We start from the raw sequence: 27,535 nt of genomic DNA on the forward strand, positions 1-27,535 counted from the left end.
CTGGGGCGGCTCTCAGATGGCTGGGGGACTCACGCTGTGGGCTGCCAGCCAGAGCCAGTTTTTTCTTCCCGACAGCCTGTCTCTACCCTGCCCTCGTTTATTTATTTATTTATTTATTTATGTGCCCTCTTATTTATTTATTTCTAAACCAAAGGGAATTCCTAATAAAGCCACAGTAGACTTCGAGAGTGGAAAGGAAAGAGAGAAGGAACCAGGGGTAGGAAAAGACAGATCGACTTGCTGCTTTCTGAAAGTCAAAATTGTGCGTGTGTGTGTGTGTGTGTGCGCGCGTGCGCGCGTGCACGAGCGTGTAAGAGCTACACCATGCTTCAGAAACCAAAGACGTTTGGCCTAAGTGTTCTTTTTCTTATGTGTCTATACACGTGAGTGCACTTACACGCATTTACATGGCTGGCAACTTTTACAATGTGACGGTTCCCTAAAATCCTGAGCTGGAGTTTTTAAAACGCGCCATGATCATACAGTTGAAATCACTGCACAGGCCAGTCCGTCTCCTTTGTGCTCAGTGAAAGCCAGCTAAACCTTTCTCCGCTGACGACTGATTTTTCCGGGTGACTCTGAGCGTGGGCACCCACTGGCTCACCCCTCCTCCTTTCCTTCTTCTAATCTCTCCGACCACACCTAGAGGTGAGGTCTTTCACTCCCAGGGCCAGCTACCCCTGCTTCATTTCACTATTTTGTGCCTGCGTGCGATAATACAGTCACTCTGGCCTGGCCTCTGTCCTGCGGTCTCTGCAGCTCAATTTCAGACAAAATCGAGGGAGGCTCCTTGCAGGAAGCAACCAAGGTGCCCAGGCCTCCCTGCCTACTTGGGCTTCCTCCTCTCTTTTCCTGTAAATAAGGAGGAAGCTGCAGCTGAGCAGAGGGGAGGCCAGGAAGAGGGCTGGGCAACATGGGCACTGGGCTCCCTTCCTCTCCAGGAAAGCCCCCTGGTGCAGTGTGTGCTAGGCTGTCTCCCCTGGGCACCCCATACTGGGCCACAGCAAATGGGAGCTCAGCAGCTAAGCCTCAACTTCACAAAAACACTGTCAAGACAGGCAAACTGATGGGTCAACACGGTGAACATGCATGAATCTTCTGAGGAAATGGGATCAGCGAGTGAATCTGTGTATTTACACCCTCTTATTTGATATTCCTAGGAAAGGAGAAGAAACCACAGTTTGAATAAGTATGTGTGATGTCCTAACTCTAAAGAAATGAGACACACAAAGAAAGTAAGGACAAAGCAGTCAGATAAAATGCTGAGTGAGCCCACACCTTGCCAAAAATGCTCTTAACCCTGCAAAAGCGAGTCCTACACCAAGTTTGGTGGTGCTGGGAGGCTGAGGCAGGAGGATCACAAGTTGGAGCCCAGCTTAACGTCTTAGCAAGATCCTGTCTCAAAATAAAAAGCAATAAATGGCTGGGAATATAGTTTATTTTCATACCAGGGATCGAACTCAGGACCTCATGCTTACAAGGCAGGCGGTGGAACCACTAAGCTAAATCCCTGGCTCTAGGAATATAGTTTAATGTAAAGGCCCTGAGTTCAATCCTGCTACCCCATCCCACCAGAGGTTGGATCTTATTAAGCATTCACATCTAACCTCTTCACTTAAGGAAGAAGCAGCCAATGCCTGTAGCATGTAAGCAACTTTCACAAGTCACCCTCTCCAAAATGCCCCCTGCGGCTCTCTCCAGCCTGCACAGAGCTACTCCAACATAGGACACACATTACCATACTTCAGGAATAAAAACAAAAGGTGTCGGTACACCTTACCTGAACATAGGGCAGCGGTTGCAGCATCCCGTGTCCTGGCTCTATGACACCTGGGAGTGTGGAATAGCACACCCAGGAGCTAGATATTCAGCCCCAGCACAGCTTTCTAGCTCTCTTGGGCACCCCCACCGCACACAGCCAACCTTCCAACTCGGTGCTGCTGCTAAAACTGGATGTACAGTGGGCCCTCTAGCTTCATCCTCTGTACACAGTTGGGGTAGACCATTGCACCGTTCTTCCGGTGGGCAAGTAACCTCTATTTTCCAGTTCCCTCTGTGGATCATGGTCTCCACTCGCCACCGTCTTCATGCTCAGTCACACCTCTCTGTTCGAGTCCCCAGGGAGCCCCAGCTTCATATGCGCTGCATGCCCCACCAATTCTGTGTTCAACAAGATTTCTAAATCTATGCCCTGTTCTAAATCGGCCCGCCACATGCTGCCAATCCGTGACTTCACTCTCTGCCTTCAATTTCAGAAGGAGTTGTGACAGCACAGGTTAGAAAAGAAACCTTAAAGTGGCACTGTGCTTCACAGTTTACAAAGCAGGTTGCACACACACACACACACACACACACACACACACACACGCACACATATTTGTCTGGCGAATCTGAGCCCCCCGGAGGTGGCAGGGTCTGAGTAATGAGTACTGTCAGCACCCCCAGTACAGTTAAGCGACCATCCTGAGCCAGGTGCCCCTCTTTATTTATCCACTCAACCACAGGCCAGGCCAGCAACTGTTTCCCTGCATTGCCGTCCTGCTCCCATCAGAACTGGATGTTTTCATTTCTGTGTTGGCAATGAAAAGGGGAGAACAACTAAAAGGGTAAATAAGATCCAAACTGCATAACTGTTGAGGTGAAATAGGAAGTAAAGGGCTAAAGGTGTAGGGGAAGTGGGAAGGGGAGGGGAAAGGAAAGAAGGGACAAGAAAAAAATATGAGAAAAGGAAAAATGGAAACTAAGTCTTTGTAAAATAGGGAAGGGAGAGGGTTGAAAGGAGGGCAGGGGTAAGGGGAAAAAATGAGAACCAAGATCTGTCACGTCCCAATGATGAATGTGACTGTACTGTATGCTTAAAAAGAACCGATAAACTAAGATTTTTTTAAAAAGCAGGGGATATGCATTTACTCAACGTTCATCATGTGTCCAGCACTGTTTGGTGCTGGTTGTGGCAGCAGGGGCAACTTCCACATGTATGCCCAGGTCTCTTCTGCGGATAACACATACTCCTGTGCTCTTCATGTTTGTATTTTTCTGAACACATGAAAGTAAAAACCCCGCCAATATAAATCCCTAAGTATAAGAGATCAGTTCCTCGGAGGTGGAGGTTCTATATATTCTCTATTTGATCTGACATCTGCATTTGCCAGCAGAAAGAGGAGGGTGCTCGTAATGTTTATGGATCCTGCAGTGGAACTCAAAGTACTCTGATTTCCAGGGGTGTGAGCACAGCACAAATCTTTGTGAACGTCAGAACTCAACTGCCAGGTTCTCAGGTTGTTCTTTCTTCCTTTGACACCCTGGAAAAAGCCACTTGTTGGATATTTGAACGGATCAATGTCTATACGTCTTAGAGAAGGGATTTCTAGAGCAGAGATAAGACTCCCAATATTAAATTTATTTCTCTAAATCAGCGGAGGCTATAAAGAAAAAAAGTTTACAAATGGCCAAAGGGGTGAAAGCTTCTCAGCTAGGCAGACACTGTGCCGATAATGCTGAACAGAACAAGAACACTGGTGACGGAGAAGAACAAAGATGAGAACTCTTAGCACACTGGGATTGCGCGGAGCAAAGAAGGGGCGAAAGGAATCTGACAAAGGAACCAGTTGTCCGGGTCTCCAAAGAAACCAGAGGAAATCGCAAGGCTGTGCTGGTTCCCAAAGCCTGATGACCCTCCTCAAAGCCTATAGAGATGCTTAGTCCTAGACCCCTCCCCAGGAAAAGGCTGAGAGCAGAGCCACCAAAGGAAATGCAAGGTCCAATGCAGGAGGAGACTGAGGAGGAGGAGGAGGAGGAGGAGGAGGAGGGAACGTGTGGGGCAAACAGAGCCGCTCACTATTCCTTACTCGGAAACATCAAAACCATACCAGGTCCGGGACGTGTGTCCCCAGGGAACAACTCTGAAAAGTGACAGCCAAGTTTGAAACATCACAGATTCAAACTAGGAATTTGCACTGAGGGAGGAGGGGACTGGCGAAAGGTGGGGGACAACTCTTCCTCCCCTCCTCCCAGGGAACGGTTTAAATTCCACAGGCTTACAGAGGAAGAGGCTGGAGCAGCTAAGTGGATTTGCGCAGGGAGAAACTCCTACTCCATTACCCCCCTTGCCTCGGGTTCTGTAACCTCTTTCACCTTCAGAAAAAAAAAATACAAATACAGTCCCACTTTGAACTTCTCAAGTTTATTTTATTATTGCTATTATGAGATGGAGAAATATTTTTCTAACGGGTATAGAGTCATCATGAGCAGAAGAAGTTAGTTTACCTTTTAGGAAGCAGGGAAAAAGAAAAGAGGAGGCTTTGCAAAAGGGGAGAGACAGGACAATTTATGGATGGGGATAAGAGGAAGGTGCTGGAACTTGAACCCCTCATGGCTTAGAGCAGCAGCTGCCCCGCCCACCTCCCCCTCTCCCGCGGAAAGTAGTGGGGAGCCAGCTTCCCACATCCCGTTATCACTCGTCTACACGGTTCTCAAGTATCCTCTCTTGAACGCTCCCCTCCTCTCCCTCCCCCATGGACTCCACAAAACCCCTCTCACCCTTCACAATCCCAAAGTCCAAGATCATACTTCAGGGAACAGAGGATCTATTCAGTACCCCACCCCCAGCAGGTTGGTCTGAAGGAGGACACTCTCTCCCTCTGAGCACGATAGCGGAGGAATACACCAGAGCTAAAAGGCATCATCATCTGTCTTTACACAGGGATACACACAAGATTTAGTGATTTGGTGATGAGGTATGATTGCAAAAAATATGGTGAATACTTTTTAAAAAAAATTATCGCATTAAAAACACATTGCCATTTTTCTCCCTCAAAATATTTCCCTTCGATTGGAACTCCTCCCACCATTCTTGCAAGTGTCTGAAGCAGCTCTGTAAGTCTTCTTTCATGAGGGTCTTTAGCTGTGCTGTCATGGCTGCCTCACATCCTGAACTAATTCAACACGTTTACCTTCCATGGGCAGTTTGACTAGGGAAGAGCCAGAACTTGTACAGTGCCAGATCTGGTGAATACGGTGGGTGAGAACACACAGTGATGATATTACAAGTCTGTATTTCATTGGCTAGAACTCAGCACAGCAATCAGCCTATGTCTGATCCAAGTCACTTTTGAAAGCGGACCCAGGACTGCCTTAGAAACTGACAAGAATGAAGGGGCAGCTTGTGGGTGTGGTGGTGCACATTTATAATCCCAGATGGGGAGGGTGAGGTAGGGAGATGGCCAGGAGTTTGAGGCCTGCCTGGGCTATGGCTGTACAGTGAATTCAAGGCCAGCCTGGAATACACGGTGAGACTATCTCAAAACAACAACAACAGTGAAGGCATAAAGGAGTTTGAAGCAAGGGGAAGAACTTTGAAGGAGATTAATGGCAAAGCATCGTTTACTACAAGAAAACTTATAATTTAAAGATTCATTGTATAATTTGATCACATCATATAGTATCCTGAAAGCAGAGAGTACTAATGCTGAAAATAATTTCTGAAAATGTTCAATCTAAAAATATAGATAAGTCCCAAATAGATTAAGATAAATGATCTGTGAGTTTTAGTCCCCATCCCTTCCTCCCTCCCTGTGTTCTTCCTTCCACTAACGTTTGCTGAGCACCAAATCCATCTGCTAAAAGCTGGGGACGTAGCTGACAGATACAGAACTTGCCTAGCATACCTGAAGCCACCTCAGAAAGAAATATATATGTAATACAGATAAACATATCTTATAGGGTGGATATGCACCTTAACAAATTAGTAACACATAGTATCAGTTGTAAAAACAATAAATTAGATAAAGAATAAGCAACTGGGCTAGGTATGCAGAGACAAATACAGCACGGCTAGCTAGGAGTCTAGTGTCTAAAAGGTGGACTTACGATCTCAGAGGAAAGGAGATTCATTTTCAGGACACTTTTTCTGGAGCACACAATGTGGGTTAGCACTGCGCTACACTGCAATCGCCTTCAAGAGCTTGTTTAAGGGCACCTCAGAAGTTCCTTCTTTCTCCTAAAGGTGAGCAACTTAAAAACAGAGCCCTCCTTTGCAGGTGCCACTCGGTCTACCTCACAGAGAAGGAAGTGAAACTAAGGCATGAAAAGAGGAAATGAGGGAGCAGGGGAAATACGAAGGTAAAAATCACTTCTGACAAATGCTTCAGTGAACATCAAAAAATTAACACCACAGGAAAAACGCAGGCCTGATACCTAGCTTTTTGCCTCGTGTGACCTCTGCTTTACATGTGTGTCCTCCCTGCTTATGGCTCACACTTCTCTGGAAGCCAGTGAGTGACAGCGATCACAGCGCTGCTCACAGCTCTGGTGAAGCACAGAGTGGCCGCACCAACTACTGCTAGATCGGTATGACTAGGAGAAGCTCCCTCTGCGACCTGAGGTCAGACAGGTGGGGCTCATTCGTCCAGGAGTGGGACCCTGTTCTAAGAAAGGAGACTGAAAATGCAAGCGCACAGGGGCAGCTGCCTCTCTCCTCTCTCAAAACCTCAGGCGTCCTCCTCATTCTGGATTTCCCTCTTCTCTTCACTAAAGATCCCCTCGCCAAACTCCCAAAGAAGAAGTCAGCTGCCCTCGGAGTGTGCTCGAAGTGATCTTCAGCTGTACTTCACAAAAGACAGAGTGTTGACATTTCTGCACAGTGTTTACCAAGCCAGAGTCCAAAGCATTTATTAATCTGTGTTTATTCCCAGCAGATCGCACAACCCTTTCGTGGAGTCTCAGTCAAGAGAAGCCCATACTCAGCCAGATCTGGGTGCACCCGCCTGCTGCCTGCAATCTCAGCACTCAGGGAGGCTGGGACAAGACAATAACAGGTTGGAACCCATCCTAGGCAGCTCAGCAACTTGGTGAGACCCTGTCTCAAAATAAATAATATTAAAAATAATAATAAATAAAGATGGCTGGAGAAGTAGCTCAGTGTGAAGGCCCTGGGTTCAATCCCCAGCACTGCAGGGGTGAAGAGGAGTAGCCAGTACTCAATAAATGCTAACAAAAGTTCCCCCTCTTTGGCTAAACTGAGAAAATAGCGTTACAATTAAAAAAAAAAAATTAACTGAGCATCTGCTGTATGCTGAGTATACAAATCCTGAAAATTATGATCAAGAAATTAGTAATCTAATGAAGGAATTGGGTCATAAACCTATAATCACAATAAAATCTGGTGAGTTCTGAAGGTTTTATATAAAGAGCTATGATAAAACACAATAATTCATTTTTCATATTCTTGAGGAAAATGCCCATTATACCACTTAGCATCTTACTAGGACATATAGAAGACATTTTGCATAAGATTCATTACCAGAAAAAAATGCCTGCTTCCCCTAAACAACTGGTTTGTTTTCAATTTTAAATGCTTTATATTTGAAACTACTTCTCCCTCCCCGCCCTTTCCTAACACAGAGTCAAAATTGTAACTAGCTTTTCCAAGACTTACGTTGAACAAAATGCCAGGTATAGACCACACTGACCCAAAGAAAAGGAAGCCTTTTTCCTTATTAGCAAATGGGCCAGGAAGTTTACAATGACACAGGATCTTACTCATGCAGCTTTACCTACTTATATTCCCTTGTATTTTTTATTTTATTTTATTGCTCTACCTCACTTTTCTCATTTATTTAGTAAATCTCCCCAATTCAGTTGCACAGTTTTAGGATGCTGCTTGAATTCCTCTTTAAAGTCAGATGAGCAATAAACAAATAAGATACATACATGCTCTGCCTATAAACAGAAGAGAGTTTTATCCCCGAGTATGCAATCATCCCCAAGAAATGGAGAAGTCAACCAGCCATAAGGAAAACGACAGGGACAAATCAACACAGGGAAAACAAAACACTGAAAATAGATTCTGAGGTACAGGAGTTTGATTAAAGGCAAATTTATTTTCTTTTTCTTCTGTCAAACTTTCTTAAGATATTCCACATATACTTATTTGTAAATAATAGATCTATATACAAATGCCTGGAATTATACTACTACTACTACTACTACTACTACTACTACTACTACTACTACTACTATTGTTATTACTGTTTTGTTCTTCTACCCCTGAGGTAAAATGACAGCAGAATCCTGCAGGTGGTATCATCAGAAAGGCCCCCTGAACCCCAGGCTGCCCACTGACCCACCCTCTCCTTGAGGGTCAGGTGGCCCCAAAGTGAGAACACCACTTATCCCAAGGAGCAGCTGCTGGGTGTGCCATTCTGACCCCCGTAACTGGACAGATGAGGCTGTCGGGTCTCAAGGACGAGGCTCCCTTCCATCTGCACCAGGCAGACCCACTCGAGGCCCAGGCCCCAAGTCTGGCTGCATGAGAAGGGTACTAGAATGTGAGGGCAAACAAGATAGAGCCCTGAGCTGAGTCCCTTTTGAAAGGCCAAGCTCCAGGCTTCTGAGAAGGAGCCAGACAAGGCGACGCACATCAAAAGATGGTCAAGCTTCTGACCACTTACAGTAAAAATCAGCCTTGCTCCCAACCTGGGAGAAAGCAGGTAGATTCTAAGCCGGCCTTGTCCTTTTGGCTTATGTTTTGCAGCCAACCACAGCCATGGGATAATTAAATGTCTCCACTGAAGAACAGGGCCAGAGATGAGCAGAGAGCCAAATGATTTGTTATTTAGACAACTCAGTAGGATTCCCTTGGATTTTCTTGAAAGAATTACAGTCAGAAGGGCTGTCACTCAATGGAAATGAATATTTTTGTTAAAAGAAAAATCTACACTTGGTAAAACTTACGGAGTCAAACAGCCCAGCTCTCATATGCTGTGTGGCTTGAGAGAATTTCTTTAAAACTCTGTGTCTTGGTTTCCTTCAAAACTTTCGGAGTGGCCGTAGGTATACACAGTGAGCATTGTTTCTAGCTCCATGCAGGGTGAGCATTTGCTCTGTGTGCACTACCTGTCCGTAGGTGTGAACAGGAAAGTGCACAGCCACACAAAGGAGGGAGGACATCACTTCGGTGACCCCCACTTTCTCCCAGCCTGGGCCCAGAGCATTCTCCCCTTCCAACTGCATGGAAGACGCCAGTTCAAAGAATCATCTTCACCATCTATGCTGCCTGTTTCCCTTCCTAGGCTGACAGCCAGGACAGACAGACAGACTGTGAGTCTGTGCACTTGGAGAACCAGAGAAGCCTCTGGGCCTGTCCTGTCCTAGTAACTGGACCGAACAGGCTCCCTGACCAGTTTGATCCAAAGAGACAGGCAGTTATTTCCTGACCAGCAGAAGGCAGGGCAGGCCCCACTAAGAAAGCAATCAGCCAACAATCATAAACCCTAAGGCCTCAAAGAGCGTGAAGTTAACCCAGCGTCTTCCACCAGCAGGGAGGGGAAGAAGAAGAAACAAGGTTTCGGTGGAAGGGGAGGGTATGAATGTGAAAGATGAAGCTAACCATGAAAATTTAATTTGTTAAAATAATGACTAGAGAATGACAGATAATGTGCAAATTGTCTACATGCATTTATTGAATACATAATAAATGTGCGTATGAATATATATATACATAACTATATACGGGCACCGTGGTAAAAATTAATTCCATCTTCTAGAAAGCATCACTATTTGTCTCCCCGCCAGCAAGAACCCTGGAGCACAGAGGTAAATTTCAACTTCCTCTCAGGGCAGGCGCAGACCAGTAGCTTAAGCTGCCCAGGTGAGCAAATGTCACAGAATGCCTATTCAGCGGGCGGTAAATTCCAGCCAGCCCAGGGAAATGCCAAGTGGTCTCAAGTCACAAGTTTGGCAAATAGCAACGTGAGAGAGAGGTGGAGAGGCGGGTGGGCGGGCCCCCATAGAGGGTAAGAAGGGAACAAAAGAGTGTGGAAGTAGGAAGGCAGGAAGGAATCAGCTAAATATGCAAAGGAAAACAACAGACTGTTTCTCAGGCTGCTTAAGTATAAAACCGGAGCCCTCTGATTCAAAGAAAGCAAGCTACTGCATGAGTCACCCAAGTGGCAGTGAACTTTGACTCAGAGTGACCTTCACAGCCACACTCCTGTCACAGGGAGGGCTATGAGAGCGCTGAGTCAGCTGCCCTGTCACAGCCATGGCGACCATGACTCAGGCTCCTTACTGGGCTGTAAGCTTCCTTGAGGTTGAGGTCTGAGACTTCCACTCCTTTGTAACCCTCCACCTCTCACGATGTGTCTTTCATGATGTGTCATACTCGAAGTCTCATAACTACTAATATCTGCCAATGATTAAAAGCAGCGAAAACAGCAAAACAGAATAGAGTTTTGCAGTCTCCTGGAACAAAAGTGCAGATGAGCTAAAACCAAAATGTTTCCAAGACAAAAAAAATTAACCCAATTAGACAGAGATTCATTAGCTTTCCCGGACATCTTCCAAACAGATGATGTTCAAAACTGTTTGACAAAACTTCCTTAAAAACAATTAAGTTTCCATGACCTTCACTTAAGAAGGGCAAAATATAGGGGTAGACATTAAAAGCGAAGAGGTTTATTCAAATGAGATCTTGCGAAAACAACCAATCTTTGCATACTATGCCCAAGTGGAAGGGGAGAGAGGGAGAGAAAGAGAGAGAGAGAGAGAGAGAGAGAGAGAGAGAGAGAGAGAGAGAGAGAGAGAGAGAGACTTCAAATCATCCAGGCCTGAGAGGACCGAAGGGAAGGAGCCAGGGCAGTAGATGTGTGAGGAGTGAAGGGTGCAAATCAGGAGCTGGGGAAAGCAATTATTTCCTTTCTTTGTTAGAACCATTGGCGCTGCTATTATTGCTATCCTTATATTTTAGCTGCAGTATCTGTCCCAGTCAGACCTAACATGTGAAGTGTCAGCCTCCACAATAATCCTTCCATCCTCCCCTCCAGTTACTGGGATGAGAAATTCATCCTTGTGAAGTTCAAAATGGGCCTGGTGGGTCAGCAACTGGGCTGGTGGAAATTTACAGAGGGAATGAATTCATAGATGTTTCCCCCCCCCCAAGGAATGAGGAAATCCGACCTTCCCGCCTTCTAGTTCTCTAACATTCATTCCACAGGCAGTTTCTGGAGGGGACTGCGGGACCTAGTGGTGGTCCTGCCAGGGTACAGCAGGAAAACACACGAATCCATTTAAGAACAATAATCACACATCAAGAACATCTTTGCTAGTGTAACTTTCTGAGAAGAAAAATAAAGTAATATGGCTTAGGCAGGAGCAAGATAACAGCTCCTTCCTGCCAGGCTCCAAGGACCTGCCAGGGGAGGGGAGCACAATCCCGGGGGCGGAGGCAACTACCAAAGTCAAGGCTCCGCATCCAGAAGACAGGCAAGGACCAGGCTGCTTGAGGCGGCCTCGGACATTCCTCAGAAACAAGAGGAGCTGCCACAGAAGACGCTAGGTATGTCAGAAGGCCTTAACCTTCAAGTGTTCAAGAAATCAGACCAAGCCTAACAAAAACAAATGTCAAAGCTGTTTAAAGTACATCAAGATTCTTCGGGTTAAAAATCTCCCCAGGGGAAGATGACGCAGTTTCTGTGAGGGCTGAGATAGAGAAGAGGAAAGGGTTTCCGCAGCAACTTCAGATTATATTATTTAATCCATTTCAATACCGAAAGCAACAACAGACATATTTATTGAACAGAACTGAAACAACACGGGGCCAACTAAGAAAGGAGCTGCAAAATTAGCATGCGTGCGAGTGAATGTGAACACACACACACACACACACACACACACACACACACGTGCCCAAGCTCAGCCTCCTGAATTTCACTTTTGCACGCAAAACCTTCAGGTTTGCATATAGAAAATAACACCTCGTCTCTTCGCAGCCGGCAGCCGGGGCAGACCTGGGCCCTGATCTGAGGACAGCCCGGCAGCGGGGCCCTCCTAGCCGGGGAGACTCCCGGCTGCTGCCGCGTAGAGACGCAGCCCGAGGAAGAGGCGGCTGACAGAGGAGCTCCTGGCTCGGGAGGGTGGTGGGAGGTGTGTCGTCCCCCGGGGACAGCAGTGCTCTCTAATCACCCCGGGCTGTGAGGGAGGGAGGTGGGCCGGGCCAGGTCAGCGTATCTGTCTGTCCTTTGGAACCGGCGCTTCCCAGACTGTGCAGGGAAGCGCCGAGGACGCGAGCACCGATCCCCGGACCTGGCTCAGACTCGGGCCTGCGAGGGACTCCAGGACTGCGGAGCAGAGGCCCACAAGGAACTCGGCAGATCTGCACCCTGGCTCGCCAGCCCCCAACCCCTCCTCCACTGCAGGCTAATTGTACGGGCTCTCCCGCCCAGCCCGGGGCCTGCTCCAGCATCATTCCGTCTGAAAGGGGCCGCTCCCTTTGCGCACCGCCATGTGGCTCGCCACCAGGATCCTCCACTGTTTCCCACTTCGAAAGTTTTATTTTGTGATGCAGCCCCTTTAAATTCCTGCCAGACGACTCTGATTCCTCTGGTCCACCTGGTCTGAGCAGTCGTGTGCTCGCATCTCTGGGTCTTGCTGCTGATGGTGGGTTTTGTCCTTTCTCTCCCGCCCTCCCCTTTCCCCCTTTAATTGGCCTCAGGATGGAGCTGGTTTAATTTATTCCTCACACGATGGATGCGGTTACTTCTCAGGCCTTTATACTCAGGGCTGGGCGCGCATCCCCGCCCAGCCACCGCACCCGCCCAGACGTTTCCCTCGCTTGGGGTGAGGGATTACAGGCACCCCGGTAAGCCGGCCACACAAAGGAGGGCTGTGCGTGTGTTGCCCGCTCTTTGTTTTTAAATGTTTATTAATGTAAGCAGGGTGCTCGGCCCTGGAGCCCCTGCATGCAAATTGTGCAGAGAGGGATTAACATCTACAGTCTCGCATCCACACAGTGCCTTTCTGAATGGATGTAGGCTGGGCTCATCATTAGAGTCTCAGAGAGAGTTTCTTTGTTAGGGACAAAAGATAAATGCAAAGTTTCAATTCTATTAACAATGGTGACTATAAGGATTTTCTGATTATGACCACACTTAAGATCCCAAATCACCTAAAGTCCTTGGTCGTGGGAGACTCCCTCTCCCCTCTCCTCTTCCTCCTCTCTCTCTCTCTCTCTCTCTCTCTCTCTCTCTCTCTCTCTCTCTCTCTCTCTTACCAGCAGATCATTAGGTAAATTCATTCCTTTTGAACTACTGGCAGATTCAACCAGTCTCAAGACAATTAGGCATGGCGGGGTGGTGCCTGCCTGTAATCTCAGCACTGCTGCAGCTGAGACACGCGAAAGGTGAGTTCGAGGCCAGTCTGGGGTACACTCGGCAAGTTCCAGGCTATCCTGAGCTGCACAGTGAGACTCTGTCTCGAAACAGACAATAACAATAAAAAGCCAAGGACTTTCTGTCACACTTCCTGAGCACTTTCTTGGGGAAAATCAAGCATCTTCCTAAATATCATGACTTTAAAGTTTTCAATAGTTTCACTGACAAAGAGATGGAAACAAGGTATTTCAGTATTTTTTCAGTGTTTCAGCAGGGGCAAAACCAAGTTAGCTCTCCAGGACTCCAAGGTGAAAACTAAACTCCAAGCTTCTAACTTCCTGGACTCCACGATGTAAAGGTGTAGTGCACTGCCCGTAATCATACATCTTTGTATATGCTGACAGATTTCCAGTCTGCAAAGTAATCGCTATATATACATAGTAGGGAAATGTTACTTGCATTCAGTGATGAAGTCAACCAAGTAGATTAAACTAAGACTGGCCTCTAGCTGGCCTTGTAGGTGAGATGCCAAATGCTTCAATAATAAACATTTTTCAAATTCCACTAATATTTTCCATCCCAGTTTGCCCTCTCCAGTTCAACTTGATTGATGGAAGTATCTTTAGCACCACCATAACCAGTCTTATGTGGCTGTCGAGAAAAGATGTAGGGATTCACAGGATTAATTAGAACCGCCATAACAATGAAAAAGAATTTTCTTTTATAAACGCTCAACCTGCCTTCCCTCCAAAGAACCTAAGCCTTGCCAGGGAATCACGTTGGGGCTCATGCCCCAGGCAAAGTGGCATTAAATGAGTGGCTCTCTGGGGTCCCCCATTCTGGACAGGAAACCTAAGATCAATGGTGTTCTCAAAACACCAGGCACAGAAGCTGTCTGTCTTAGGAGGCAGAACTCTCAGGATGGGGTCCGGCACACTTTTGTCACACTTGTAGTCCTCTGTTCTTGTCCCACTGTGATTTACCTGAAGAAAACAAAGTGGGTGCTCCAGCCCTCTGTTTACTTCAGGGACTGTTTCAGACTTTGTTAAGGATATAGAAACAATACGTCAAGGGAGGAGTTATGGTAATAAAGAAATAAGAACGACACAGAAGGCAACATAGGAAAACCTCTCCATCCTGGTCCCAGCGGTGACCTCTGCCAGAATGGGATGACTCCGAGAGGGGTTATTCTGGAGTGCAGCGCCTCACAAGGAACCAATTTCCATTGGCACAGATCTACCAGATCAAGTTTGAGTAGGGAACAACCATGTGTTTCCCTGAATGCAAAAATGAGCCCCCTCCCCCACAAAAAAAGGAACCAAGCAAAGATATGCAGTAACACCATTCAGTTGCTGTGCTGTCCAGTAAGGTAAGAGACGGGCCACAGGAGCGTATGAGGCACTTGAAATACAACTGTTCAAATTAAGACGTGATGTGCATCAGACACACGGGACTCCAAAGCCTTCGTGCAGAAAGAGCGCCAAATATCTCACTTGAAAAGTTTATGTTGATTACATGTTGAACTCTTTAGCTATATTTGGCTTAAGTGAAATCCATCATGAAAATTAATTCTACCTGCTTCCTTCATACTTTTTTATTTAAGTGGAGCTAGGAGAAAAATGAAATCATTGCATTTGAAAATGACGTCTGTGATCATGGTACGGCACCGTTCTATGAAATTCTCTTCACAGCACTCTGAGGCTGGAGGAGGAGTGTGTGGGAGGCTGGAGGTGCCTTTTGCTTAATTTTGCCTGAAACTTAACTTTTCTGTCATGTAGACAATTACTTCACATAAGAGCAGGGCTGGCAAGCTGTTGAGTCAGTTTCAGAACTCCTGGGCATGGCTAGGAGACAATGAAACCAGGAGAGACAACCAAACTGAAGAGAGAAGTAGCTGGCGCTCTGATGCATGGTTGCAGGAAGATAACAGGAGCAGCCGTCAATGGGCCACACTCGCTGAGTTATGTGTCATCAGGCAACCTCTACATAGTGGGTACAATTATTGTCACTGTACCAATGAGGAAACTAATGCCCTGTTTAATTAAATACCGACTGTTACACAGTAGCCTTAAGATGTAATCCCGGTTGGTTCGGCTCAAAGTTCAAGCACAGTTACGTGAAATTACTTTCCAGAGCTCTCCATTTCTTTTCCCAAAGTCTCTTTCTCTCTGGGAACAAGACTCCCGAAATTCTAGCTTTACAGAGTAATTCCTCTGGCTTATTTTTTCCTCTTTACAATGCAAAGTTTCACGAAACGTCACTGAATACTTCAAGTCCAAAAAAAGTTTCAAAACATTTCTTTTCAGAGTAAATACTGAACAACAACAGCAATGCAGTAGGGTCCTCAACTTGGAAAACAGAGGTCACTGACCAGAGAAAGAGGTAGAAAAAATGGAATGCTGGGAATGCTCAGAGACAAAACTTATCGTCATTTACGGCATGAATAAAGAATATATGAATTGTACTCATCAAATGGTACACATTCAATATGTGCACAGTGTTTCTTTGCTCCTTTGCTCCTTTTATATATTAATTATATCTCAATAAAGCTATTTTTTTAAAAAATCAAAAAAGAATGACTCTACTGCAGCCAGCTTGGAAAGCAACTTGACAAGACCTATACTTGATCTGAGCCAAAAGGCTGAGAAGCGACAAACTAGACAATTCCTCAAAATCTAAACAGAATTACCTTATGACCCAGGAACTCCACCCCTACATCCAGAGAAAACATATTTGCACACACACACACACATACACACACACACACACACACGAACCTGCATGCAAATATTCACAATGGCATAGTTTACAGCAGCCAAAAATAAAAACAACCTACATGTTTATCAACCAGTCAATGGATAAACAAAAGGTGGTATGCTCATGCAATTGAATATTAGTTGGCCTTTAAAAGATAGAAGTGTTGTCATATGAGGGTTAGAGCTGGACAAGCCTCGAAAATATGCTAAATAGAGGGACCTAGTCAAAAACACTACATAACATACTGTGCGATTTTATTTATGTGAAATATGCAGAATGAGCAAAAGTCACTATGATAGGGTATAGATCAGTGGTTATCAGAGGCAAGACAAAGGCTGGGTGAAATATGGACAGATTGGTGAGTGGTAACAGATACTGGGCTTGAGATGGGGAGGGGTAAATAAAACTTCTAATATTAGATTGTAGGATGCATATATACAACTTGGTGAATTTAGTAAAACCCACTGAATGGTACTTTTTTCTTTCCTTTTTGTGCAAAGGAAACTGGGAATTGAACCCAGGGCCATCACACTGAGCTGCCTCCCACTAATTTGCTAACCTCACCCATTTGCTAAATTGCCCAGGCTGGGCTTGAACTTGTGATCCTCCTACTTCAGCCTCCCTCTGCGTATCAGGATCACTACAGGCGTGCGTCACCACTCCTGGTTCAAACTGTACTTTTTAAATGGACACATTTCATGATGTAAAAAAAATATGTCTAAAGGGAGGTCTAAACAATTCTGCTATGTATCAAGCTTCTCTTTATGCAAAGATAACAGTTTTCCTAAATAAGGAACAGATTAGGAAGGCAGGGAAAAGGTCAGACTGACCTAAAAGTACTTGATGCTACCCGTCCTGCTTTGAAACCTTGCAGGTTGGGTGGCTGGGCCTCTGTGCTTTCAGAGAGAAAATATTTAACTGGAATTACACAATGCCTGGGGTTGCTGATGTGAAGAAAACACCATCACAAATGTGCGACTCTGTTTGGGTCATCACTGTCCTGTTTGTAGATAGTTAAAAACCTTCACTCCTCCTCACTCTCTCTCTCCCTCTTCTCCCTCCCTTGTCCCAGCCTTGTGGCCAGATATAGTTAATTCTCACTTGAAGAGAATAGCAAGAGAAACAAAAGAAAGCAAATCTTAAATTCAGCAAGTTTTGTCTCTTCTAGGCATAGAATCACAGACTCTTGGAACTGGCTCAGTCTTTGGGGACCATCTGGTCTAAGCCTCTTTTTCATGTAAGAAAACAAGGACAGAAATAATAAAAGCTAACAGTCATTGAGTGTTTATGTCAGGCACTGTAATTTACATACATTACCTCACTTATTCCTCATGACAACCCTTTAAGATACAGATTACTCTGATCTCCATTTTACAAATGGGGAAAATGATCACAGAGAGGTCAAGTACCTTGAATAAAATCACACAGCTGAGATGCAGCAGATCTGGATGAGAAACCTAGGGAGTCTGGCTTTAAAAGCCACGTCCTTAACATCTACTAGTGTTGTTTCTTCTAAAATGATTTAAGCAATTTGCTTTTAGTCTTGGCACTTCTTAGTGGTGGATCAGCGTGGAACTAGCCACATCTTTTATCCTCTCAATGACAAGGTTTCAGGGAATATGCAGGTGGAAGTAGAGGGTGACTCCTACAAGGGTGAATTTCTTCAGCAATGTAGTCTCTTAGTTTCTGAACCCAGGGTCTTCCCCCTGAGCTACATCTCCAGCCCTCTTTTGATTCTGAGGCACAATCCCACTAAACTGCTAAGATGTCCATGCTGGGCTCAGACTTGCAGCCCTCCTGCTTCAGCCTCCCAAAATGCCGAGATTACAAGCATGCAATCTTGATTTCTACTAATAACTGAGGGATTGAAACAGCCGTCAGAATTAAGAAAGCCTTCTGCTAAGTTACTAGTGACCTTATTCTGCCACAATAGGAGACAAGTTTTATAATCTTGTGACAATCTGCACCTATATCCTTTTTCCCTGGGGATTGCTCTGCCAAGTTTGGAAAAGTGGCATCTCTCAGATGAAGATGGAGCAGTGCTGTGGAGAATTCCCCTCACAAGAGACAACTGACTGCCTGTCCCTTAATCATAGACCAGTACCCGTATGTTTCTTCGGCTATCCTGTGAAATGGAGTACAATATGAGTTTTGAGACAATTTATTATGGAAAATACAGCATCTTTTATCGATGTACCCCAGGGAGATCAGAGTAATTTGCAGGCAAATCATGAACCCCCATTTATTTTATTTATCAATTACTGCATCCCTTATAGCTACCTGAGGCAAGGGGCAAGAACTATTATGTTCCTCTAGCCCAGCTTAACGTAGCAACAGAAACGAATAGAGCGCTTCTCCAGATGATGTGAAAGTGAGTAAGATCTTCCTTTGGAGCTAGGCCTTGGATATTGCTCCTAACACATGGTACTTCGGGTGAATTGAAGGAAAGAAAGAAGGAACGAAGGAAGAGGAAGGGTGGGAGGGAGGGAGGGAGGAAAGTAATCAGTCCATATTTACATCTACCTCACCAAGTCCAAGTGGGAACATAACAGCTTCCTGCTAAATGATATTTGAAACCAAAATTAAAGACAAGCTTTCCTACACCACCTAAGTAAACTATCTCAAAAGAAGTATTTAAAATGCCTTCCTATTTACATGTACTCAGTATCTAGGTCTGGGTTTCTTCACTTGCTTGGGGGAATTTCTGTAATTTATCCAACAACAACAGAAAGTTCCTGGCGTCCACAGAACACAGGGGGAGAGCAGGTGAATGGGCCTGGCCCGAGCAAGGTGCTAAGTTCACACAGGTAGAGCCCCGCCCCCAGGCACAGCCTGGGGCCAACGGGAGTTCACACCTTCTGTCCCAGCTCCTCTGCAGGTCACACATCCCTCTCCTCATTTCCCCTCTCACAAAGCCTCTTCCAGTCCCAGTGAAAGCTTCCCCGCTTTCTATGCAAGCGTCACACACACCCCCATGGCTAGAACAAGTGACGGTGCCTTTGCAAAGCTCTCCTTCTGGGAGCTATGACCAAATGGCTCCTGGGCTCGGTTCCCTCCACTTCTCACAGGGAGTAAGCCAAAGTTCCTGGAGAGAAGGCACATATCATGGCACAAATTCACCTTCCACTGTGCTCTCAGAGAAGCGCTGTCAGTCTACACCTCGCATCCGCGTCTTCCTAAATAGCAGAGTCAACCACATGGCTTCTGCTTTAACAGTCTGCCTGCATGCAGGGTGGTGAGCAGGCTAAACTAACTTATACCCCGCCACCGCCGGGGCCTGTTTGAGCCTCTTTCCTTATTAGCACCTTCCACAAAACAAGAAGAAAAATGAAATAAAAATAAAAGGGAAGGAAAAGAGGGAGAAAAAAAAGCAATAACAAGGTCCAAATCTCCTCTCAGCAAGAAAAGTTTTTGCATTTGCCTGCTGTGGATGAACATCCACAAAAGTTCCTCCTGCCTCAACTCCGGAAGGACTATAACTGGGAGCTGCTCTAAACTGTCCCAAGTTATGTGGGTCCTGTGGTGCTTAAGGACTAATGCCATCAGAATCATGTCCCTATAATATACAGCCTTCTTCCACAGTGGTCCCCCAAGCCATGCAGATAAACTTAGACACATAAACACAAAATTATTCTCTCATGCTTTAAAAGAGAAGAGAGTAAAAGCCCCACAGTGTAATTGCTATATGAAAGGAAGGGGCAGACAAGAATAATAAAGGAGGGTGTCAAAAAAGAAATACAGTAGTAGACTTAAAAATACACCCCACAGTTCCGGGATGGGGGTGCTAATTGAACACAGTGAGAAAAGGAGAGAGAACAAAAGGGTGTTAAGGAAGCAAAAAATAACTTTAACCTCCTCCAATGATTTGATTTAACTTCGGTGAAGATTATGTGCCGGGGAAAATTGGCTGAAAAGTGCCATACATAGCTATTTCACTCTAAAATTAAAAATACAATAATCGCAACTCTTCATTGCTACCTATAAATACTCTTCTTAAAAAATGGCACCTAATTTTTACCTTTTCCTACTTTTTAAGGCTGCATGAATTTGACACAGAATAAAACAATTCAAGAAGTATTTTAAAAATGTATTGTTTTTCAGAAATGCAATTTTTGACTTTTTTCTGTTTCTCTTCTACCCCACAAAACTCAGTGGGCACCACATATGTGCACAGCAAAACCCAGCCTATTGTCAGAAGACAAGAAATGGTTCAGAAAGAAGGAAAGAAGGAAGAGAAAAAGGAAGGGGGGAGGGAGGGAGGAAGGAAGGAAGGACGGAAGGAAGGAAGGAATAAAATAAATGATCCAAACTCTAAATCAAATATCTATGTTTCTAGGCAGAGCATGCAGATAAAAGTCACATCTAAAATACACATGGTTTAAACAGTGTTTTGCTGTTGTTTAAAATCTGCCACGTGAGCATTTCCCTAGCATTCCGCTCTCTTCTCATTCATTTTTGAAAAGCAAAAATTACCAAAATAAAAATGTGTCTACATTCCAAAGCAAGCACACACATGGATTTTTTTTCTTCTTTTTAAATATCCTGACAATAATTTCTGACTTAAATATCCATCAATCAACTGTAATTCAGATGTGCTGCCTACTTCGGGGATGAGGCATATGAGTGTGTGTGTTTTTTAAAGTTCCAAACACTTGATGAGAGAACTCAGTTTCCCTGTTTAGTTCTGAGTCCTCCAACTACAATCATCAACAAAAGTCAAAAAAACAAAAGCATCTGAGTGAATGCAATTCTCCAGAGCTCTGCCTAGGTGAGCCAAAGTGTGAACTTTACAGTGGAACACAAACAAAGCCCACCCTAAGTTAAGTGCCTTCCACAAAGCTTCAGGTTGGCTACTCCAAAACACTCATTAAATGGTAAGAGCTTGAAAGTAACAATAGGAAATGTCTCAAAACAATAAAAGGACATTCTTGAACGGATGTTCAAGGGATCTTTTCATTAGCTCTGGAAAAGAGAAGAGCAAAAAAAAAAAAAATAAATAAAAAAAAAAGAGGAAAAAAACTGCAAAATGCTCATCCAACTTTACAGAAACTTTGTATCACTTGGACACAAGCATCCATCACATGGAAGCTGGGTGCAAAATGTCAGGGAGCCTCAGATGCTGAGTAGTACCAAGCATTAGAATGAAGTCTTCTTTCCAACATAGCACAGCTGACTTCTGGTTTCTTCCCTCAATCCCTCCAGCACTTGGGTTGAAGAGTAAGAGGGAGGCATCATTTCTTTTTTTTAAATTTTTACCCAAAGGTGTCCTTCCAGTCCCTCAATACAAAAGACAATGACACATTCCACGTACATTATTTCCTAAACTATTTTTTAAAATATACAATTCCAGAGACGGCACACTAAAGTTTACCTTAAATATTCAAAAAGTCTCCACACACTATATGTATTGGCAATTTTTTTTCAAAAAGCACAATACGTACTCCAGCTAGAAATGACACATTGAGGACACTATTTTGACCAACACAAGTTTCCCTTTCGCTAGACTTTAGCCAATATCAACAAGCAGCAAACTCTAACCAACACCTGAACCAGTTCTCTGTTTACACACACCCACTTTGATCTACTGCCTCATAGGTTTTAATTTGAAAACTAGAATTAAACACATTGGCCACAATGTACACTTAATGACTCTAGCTGTCTCAAAATCTAATAAAATGTTTTCAAAAAATAAAACTCTCCTTAGCTTGTGTTATTACATATCCCTTTATATCTTGATCCTATATTGTATAAACTAAGACCAGCAGGAAGGCATACTCAATCAGAAACAAATTCCAACAAATTCGAGCACATAGGCAAAGTAAATAAACATCAGAGATCAAAGTAGAAAAAGAAGAGGAAAAAAAGAGGAGAAAAGAAAAAAAGGATATATACACACATAAACACGCTTGTTTCCCTATTCTTGGCTAATAGAAAAAAAAACCTAGAAAGTGTGACAAACTGAAAAAAAAAAAGCTCTTTTGATATTTGTATGCACAATCTACAAATGTCTTAAAAGGTGTCTCACAGCTAAAATTATGCAATTATCGGCTTGGCAATGAGGCTGGTCTTTGGCAAAGCAACGGGGAAGATTCAAAGGTCTGAACACCACTTTTCAGGTGCTTTGTCTTGGACGTTATGCACAACACCAATAAGAGACAACAAAGGACTTGCTTACTAAATTTATATACATGTGAAAACCCAAGTAATTACATATTCAATCAACAGTCACATCTTAAAACTATTTTTTAAAGGCATAACTCAAGAGAGCTGGAAAAGAGAAAGCCACCTTCAATGCCCCCCATTCCTTTTTTATGTGTAACTATCAATGTATATCAACCGGACATGCAATCATATTTATTGTCACTTTCATTCATGTCATGCCCTTGCTTATATGGTTTAGATATGAATTATTGACTGTTGCACTCCTTGTTGTAAAAAATAAATAAATAAATAAATAGGATGTCAGGTACTTCTGGGCTTTAAAGCGAGCAGGCAAGTGAGAGCCCAGCAGACGCTCCCGCTTTATGTAACCACCCTGTCCCTCATCTTTAGCCCCGATTTCACATGGCCTCCTCAACTCTTCTTACAAGACAAAGATTTACCCACTTCAGAAAATTAAGGATTGAAATAAACAAACAAGAAGATGTTGCTAAATGTCCTTCCCTGAGCATCTGTTGTTTAAGAACACCTCTGATTGATGACTGCTATTTTTTAATTGTTGCTTTAAAATTTAAATGCCCTCCTGGGATGTGTTATAAGTGTGGTAGTCCATGATATGAGGTCTAGGAAGTAGAAAAACAACAGAGTGAGTGATTGCAAGGTAGTATACTCTTCTAAACCCAACAATTCCCCTTGCTATAAAATCACAGGCCATTCAAATACTGATAGCCCAATGTTGTAGTGTGCTTTCCACAAAGGTATTGGCACCAGCCTCTTTTGAGAACCTCTAGTCTGCTGTGTAATTAGGAAAAAGAATGAGAGAGAGAGAGAGAGAGAAAAGAAACTTAAACAGTTTAGCCCCCCCACATACAACAATAAATAAATAGGATTTTAATTACGAGCCAAAATATACTCCTTTGGGAAACAGACTTCTACTTTCATATTTTTTCCACAAAGACACACCATTCTATACATTTCCTTTTAAAACCTATATTTTAACTCTAGTTTCAAAAAAAATAAAACTGACAATAGAGTTAAGGAAGATAAATCTATAATGCTTGAAAGTAACTGTCAAAGAAACTTGATGCTTTCTTTTAAAGAAAGCAGGACTTCCTACTAGAAGTATCTGGACAATCACGATTGCACTTTTATTCTGAATTTTTATATTTAAATAAGATGCTTATGATTGCTGGTTAAGGATTCAGTTGGCCAAAGAAAATGTCAAAATGTTGGAATTCTCATTCCTACCTGTTTTTTCTTTGATTTCACATAACACATTAAACAAGGCAGGCTTCATTCTGTGGCAGTTCAGAGCATGTTTTCTGCAAGAAAAAAAAACAACATGATAGCTTACGTGGGTTTTCAAGATTGAACAACTGATAATGCAAAGGGGAAAAAATCTGAACATTTAGGGAAAATTACAGACAGAGCATAACTCTGTGGCATGCTTCGACTGTTTTTATGACTTACTATACAAGTCCCACCGTAGAACAAGAAATAATGTCAATTAGCAGTGAGAGTGTAGCGATTTAAGTACAGAACAGAACTAATCTAAATTATGCCAATTGGGGGAGTTTTTTTTTTTTTTTATAATGGTTCAATCAAAGTGGAAGTCTTAACCCATAATCCCACCCAGGACAATGAATACAGCAAAGCCAAATGCAGTTTTATATAATCTACCCAACGACCACAGCCTAAGAGCTGTCTGCCTCTTGGTGTGAGCGTATGTGTGGGCGTCTCTGTTTTCAAATTTAATTCATCCATGTGTTTGAATTCATTCCGCAGATGCCCCTGTATTCTCATAAACACAAGATGCTTGAAAGGTCTTCTGAGTAGAACTGTCAATTTATAAAATTTCAGTCCCCAAGTTAAAGAGTATGGAAATGCATTGCCAGGGGGCAAACATACCCATATGGGGAATAAATTCATTTCTCTGTGTTCACATTATGCCTCTTGCGCACACACTGCTTATTTGCAGGTGTTGAAATTCAATTATTTACAATTAGGACCTTGCACCCATTGGGGGAAAAATAAATACAATTGTGCCTTTTAGATTAGTGATTTACCTGATTCTGGTGTCTGTGTGTTTGTACTCAGAATGCACTTGAGGAACCAAACAATACCTTTCTTTCTACTTTACTATGGAATCACTTAGCAGAATGATACTGTTTTGGAAACAAAATACTGATCATATCAGCTATTAGTTAAGGGAATTCTGTTTACTGACTGAAATTAATGTGTGAAAATAAATGGAAAGCCCTGGCACTCAAAACATATGCAATTCTTTTTGATCCTTTTGAAAAGTTAAAAAAAAAAAAAAAAAAAAGAAACACATCCTCACGAAAAACAGAGCTTACAAGCATGCTCTAGCTACTGTACAACTGGGAGTAATAACCTCAAAATTAAAGACTATCAAAATTAACACATAGATGTCATAGATGGTACTTAAAATAGTAACTGTTCACTTTGGAATCAACAAATACACATTTATAAAGCTGTGACTAGGAAAAGAAAAAAAAAACACATAGTATTGCTAAAGTAGTTACATTGTTTAACCAAAAAGAAAGCTTAGCAGCAGAATAGTTCTCATGTGGAGTAGGGAAAAAAAAGATGAAAGACTTTATTCTTAAAGATCTCACCCTTTCTTCCTCTTTTAAAACAGTTTTCACTAATTGTAGTCTTACACATAGGCCCAAATGCAAACAAAAACTCCCATACAGCTATATAGAAATATTGCATTTCTATAGTTACACAAATGGGATTATAGGAGGAGAACTGAAAACTTCCCTATCCCCAAATTATATTTGATCGCTCAGTGCTCCAGGCCATTAAAGGGGGGACCGGCTGAGCTAAGCTAGTCCTCAGTTTCACAAAAAAAGAGAGCGACTAAACATCAGAAAAGTAGTGAGTGTCTATTCTTACTGCTTCCTACCAGTTCACAAACTTGTTATTAAGCCAGTTTATTGGCATGTCTGATGTCTGAGTGTATTTTTCTGGAACAATGTAATAGAGAAATCTGCTCCAATTCAAAAGAGCATTGCCAGTGGTAAACTGTTCATTTATTATACTTATTAGCTTTTCATCAGATAATAAAATTCAAAAGGAGTACCAATTAATTTTAAAAACCTTTCCCTTATTAAAAAAAATAGAATAGTTCTAGTCTTTTAACATTTGCAAGTTACGGAGCACCCGTAAACCTTAGTACTTTTGAGTTTACATGTTGCATGCGCTGGCAGTTAAAACAGAGTGTAATTCACAACATCCATGCTCTGAGATATTTCCTCTAATTTTCCCAACTCAAATTCCTATTTCCCTTAGGCAAGATTACACAGCATGTCTCCTCCATGCACCTAAGTCACCTGATGTACTTTTGTATACATGTTTACAAGATTTTCACATTTTAAAGAACACTTCAAGGATTCGACAAAGCTGAGTGATTGTAGAGACATATGTGGTCTTTAGATTTTTTAAATTCTTCAAGTTCTTCGGCCTTGGGCTAGCTGCTAGTGGGCTGCCACTTAAATCTGTGTTTCATTTTGAAAGAGAATTTTCTATAAAATCCTAGAGTTCAGAACTATATACCTGGCAGTGGATTAAGTTTGGAAGCTAGTTGCTTAATTATGTTTCCTTAATGAACATATTCATATTCCACGGTATTCAAGTACATAAAATTCGCACAAGCTTTCATTTCTATTTAGTTGCACTCTAAGTGGTTCAAAGAGAAGCATGGGGAAAGTGCATGCTTGATTTTTGTTCCCTATCCTTTTTTTAAAGGACCAAGCATAAGCTGACTGTGTCATGGAAGACTAGCAAATCAACTCAAATTAAGAGACAATAAAGTTAAACTAAAAATCTGAGTCTCCTGAAATTAGCAAACGTGCCTAGGAGCAAAATTATCTTCGCTTTTTTTGCCATTAGCTTTTTCTAAAAACAGAATTAAGTAAGTGCAAAATATTTTCTGAAGGCTGACAACTACTGACAAATAAATACCCTGTATTTGTTGTTGTTTATTTGCTTTGGACTTGGTGAAGGTGAGAAAGGAGAAAAGACCATAATTTTGGAGGGTAAGTCAAGAAAGAAAATCAAACTCGCCGAATTAGCTAAAGAGCCAGCTAAATTTGCAAATAAAGAGTTCTTGGGACATTTTATTTGGTAATGTTACGAAGTCCCTCAACCAGAAGGCATGGAATGCTGCTCTGAACTTGACAATTCTGCTCTCTTACACTTTTTAAAAGCAGTAAAAAGTGCCGAGGGCCGCTTTTGGATCATTCTCGGCATGCCTGAGTGTTTGTGTGGATCTATATGAGCACCTCTATATTCTCACACGCACACAAGCGCACACACACTCACACGCACAATATATACACAGCCACATCACAGCCTGGGCGATTACACTTTCGATAACAACGCTTCTTCAAATTTTACTCCTCCGCCATGTAGTTGCTTGTCAAAATGGGAAAAGAAACAACCTTTTAAAAGAAAGCGCCGTGGTGATTCGGTTCCCATTGTTTGCCCCTGCGATAGGGAGTAAAACAAAACAAAACAAAAAAACCCAAGAAAGGGAAAGAAAAGCCTCCATCTCACCTGGCCTGCGCCTCATCCAAACTCTGGTCTGTGATGGTCATAATTTGCTGTAAAATGTCTCCAATGTCCTGCTTCCTCCCGCCCTCCCCCTCGGTCCCTCCGGCCCCGTCCTGCAAGTGCTGGGACAGGCCGGGGTGTCCGGCCATCCCGACCCCGGCATGGGAATGCATCAGCCTGGGCTGCTCGTCCATTTCCACAGGCTACGGCAGCCCTCGGCTTTTCCTCTTCTGCTCCTCGGCTCGGCTCCTGGGAAGAACCAGGCTTTTTATCCTTCAAGCTGTCTTCAAATCCTTTTCAGGATAAACAGGGAAGAGGGGGGAAAAAAAAAGAAGACCAAAAGAAGAAGAGGGAAAAAAATCCCCTTGCCTCTTTAGAGGTGGTGGGAGGATGGGGACGGGGAAGGGGAGGGGGGCGTGAAGGGGTTGCGGGGGGAGGGTGGGGTAAGGGCTGGTGGGGACGGGTGTTGACTCCAAAAAGCAAGAAAAATAAACCACCTTCCCACTTGGCGAAAAGAAATCAGAGCTGGCTTTTGGTTTTTCAGTCCGATCTCCTTTGCAAGACAGAAATGGGCTCCCGGCGCTTAAATCTGTGGCTTAATCCTTTTGCAAATATGCATTGATCGGGAGAAAGGAGAGGAAGGCAGGGGGATTGCAATGCAAACTTTCCCCCCACCCCCCGCTGCCCCCCACCCGACTCCGGGCCAGAGTGATCTCAAAGGGGGTGGGCTGTTGCAAAAGCCAGATCTCCCCCAGCAGCGGCGGCAGCAAACCCAGGCTCTCTCCTCCTCCGTGTCTCTGCAAACTCCAGCAGCCCAGTCAGCCTCCTGCTTTTGTTTAGCTCAGGCTCAGGACTCCAGAAACATATACAGAAAAACCACAGCCTGAGAG

General features: G+C 43.6%; 1 protein-coding gene across 1 annotated transcript in view; it reads right to left on the minus strand.

Moving 5' to 3' along the window:
- Nucleotides 1-27,529, minus strand: part of Pbx1 (PBX homeobox 1) — a 272,729-nt gene extending 245,200 nt beyond the window's left edge. Inside the window, exons 1-2 of the mRNA XM_033765964.1 lie at nt 26,649-27,529; nt 23,313-23,386 (exon numbers count right to left, since the gene is read on the minus strand). Coding sequence (XP_033621855.1) covers nt 23,313-23,386; nt 26,649-26,839 — 265 coding nt within the window. The 5' untranslated portion in view covers nt 26,840-27,529. The remainder of the gene's footprint in view (nt 1-23,312; nt 23,387-26,648) is intronic.
- Nucleotides 27,530-27,535: the final 6 nt, after the last annotated feature.

The sequence above is a fragment of the Fukomys damarensis genome, unplaced genomic scaffold, assembly GCF_012274545.1.
Source record: "Fukomys damarensis isolate Sample0158 unplaced genomic scaffold, DMR_v1.0_HiC HiC_scaffold_19, whole genome shotgun sequence".
NCBI lineage: Eukaryota > Metazoa > Chordata > Mammalia > Rodentia > Bathyergidae > Fukomys > Fukomys damarensis.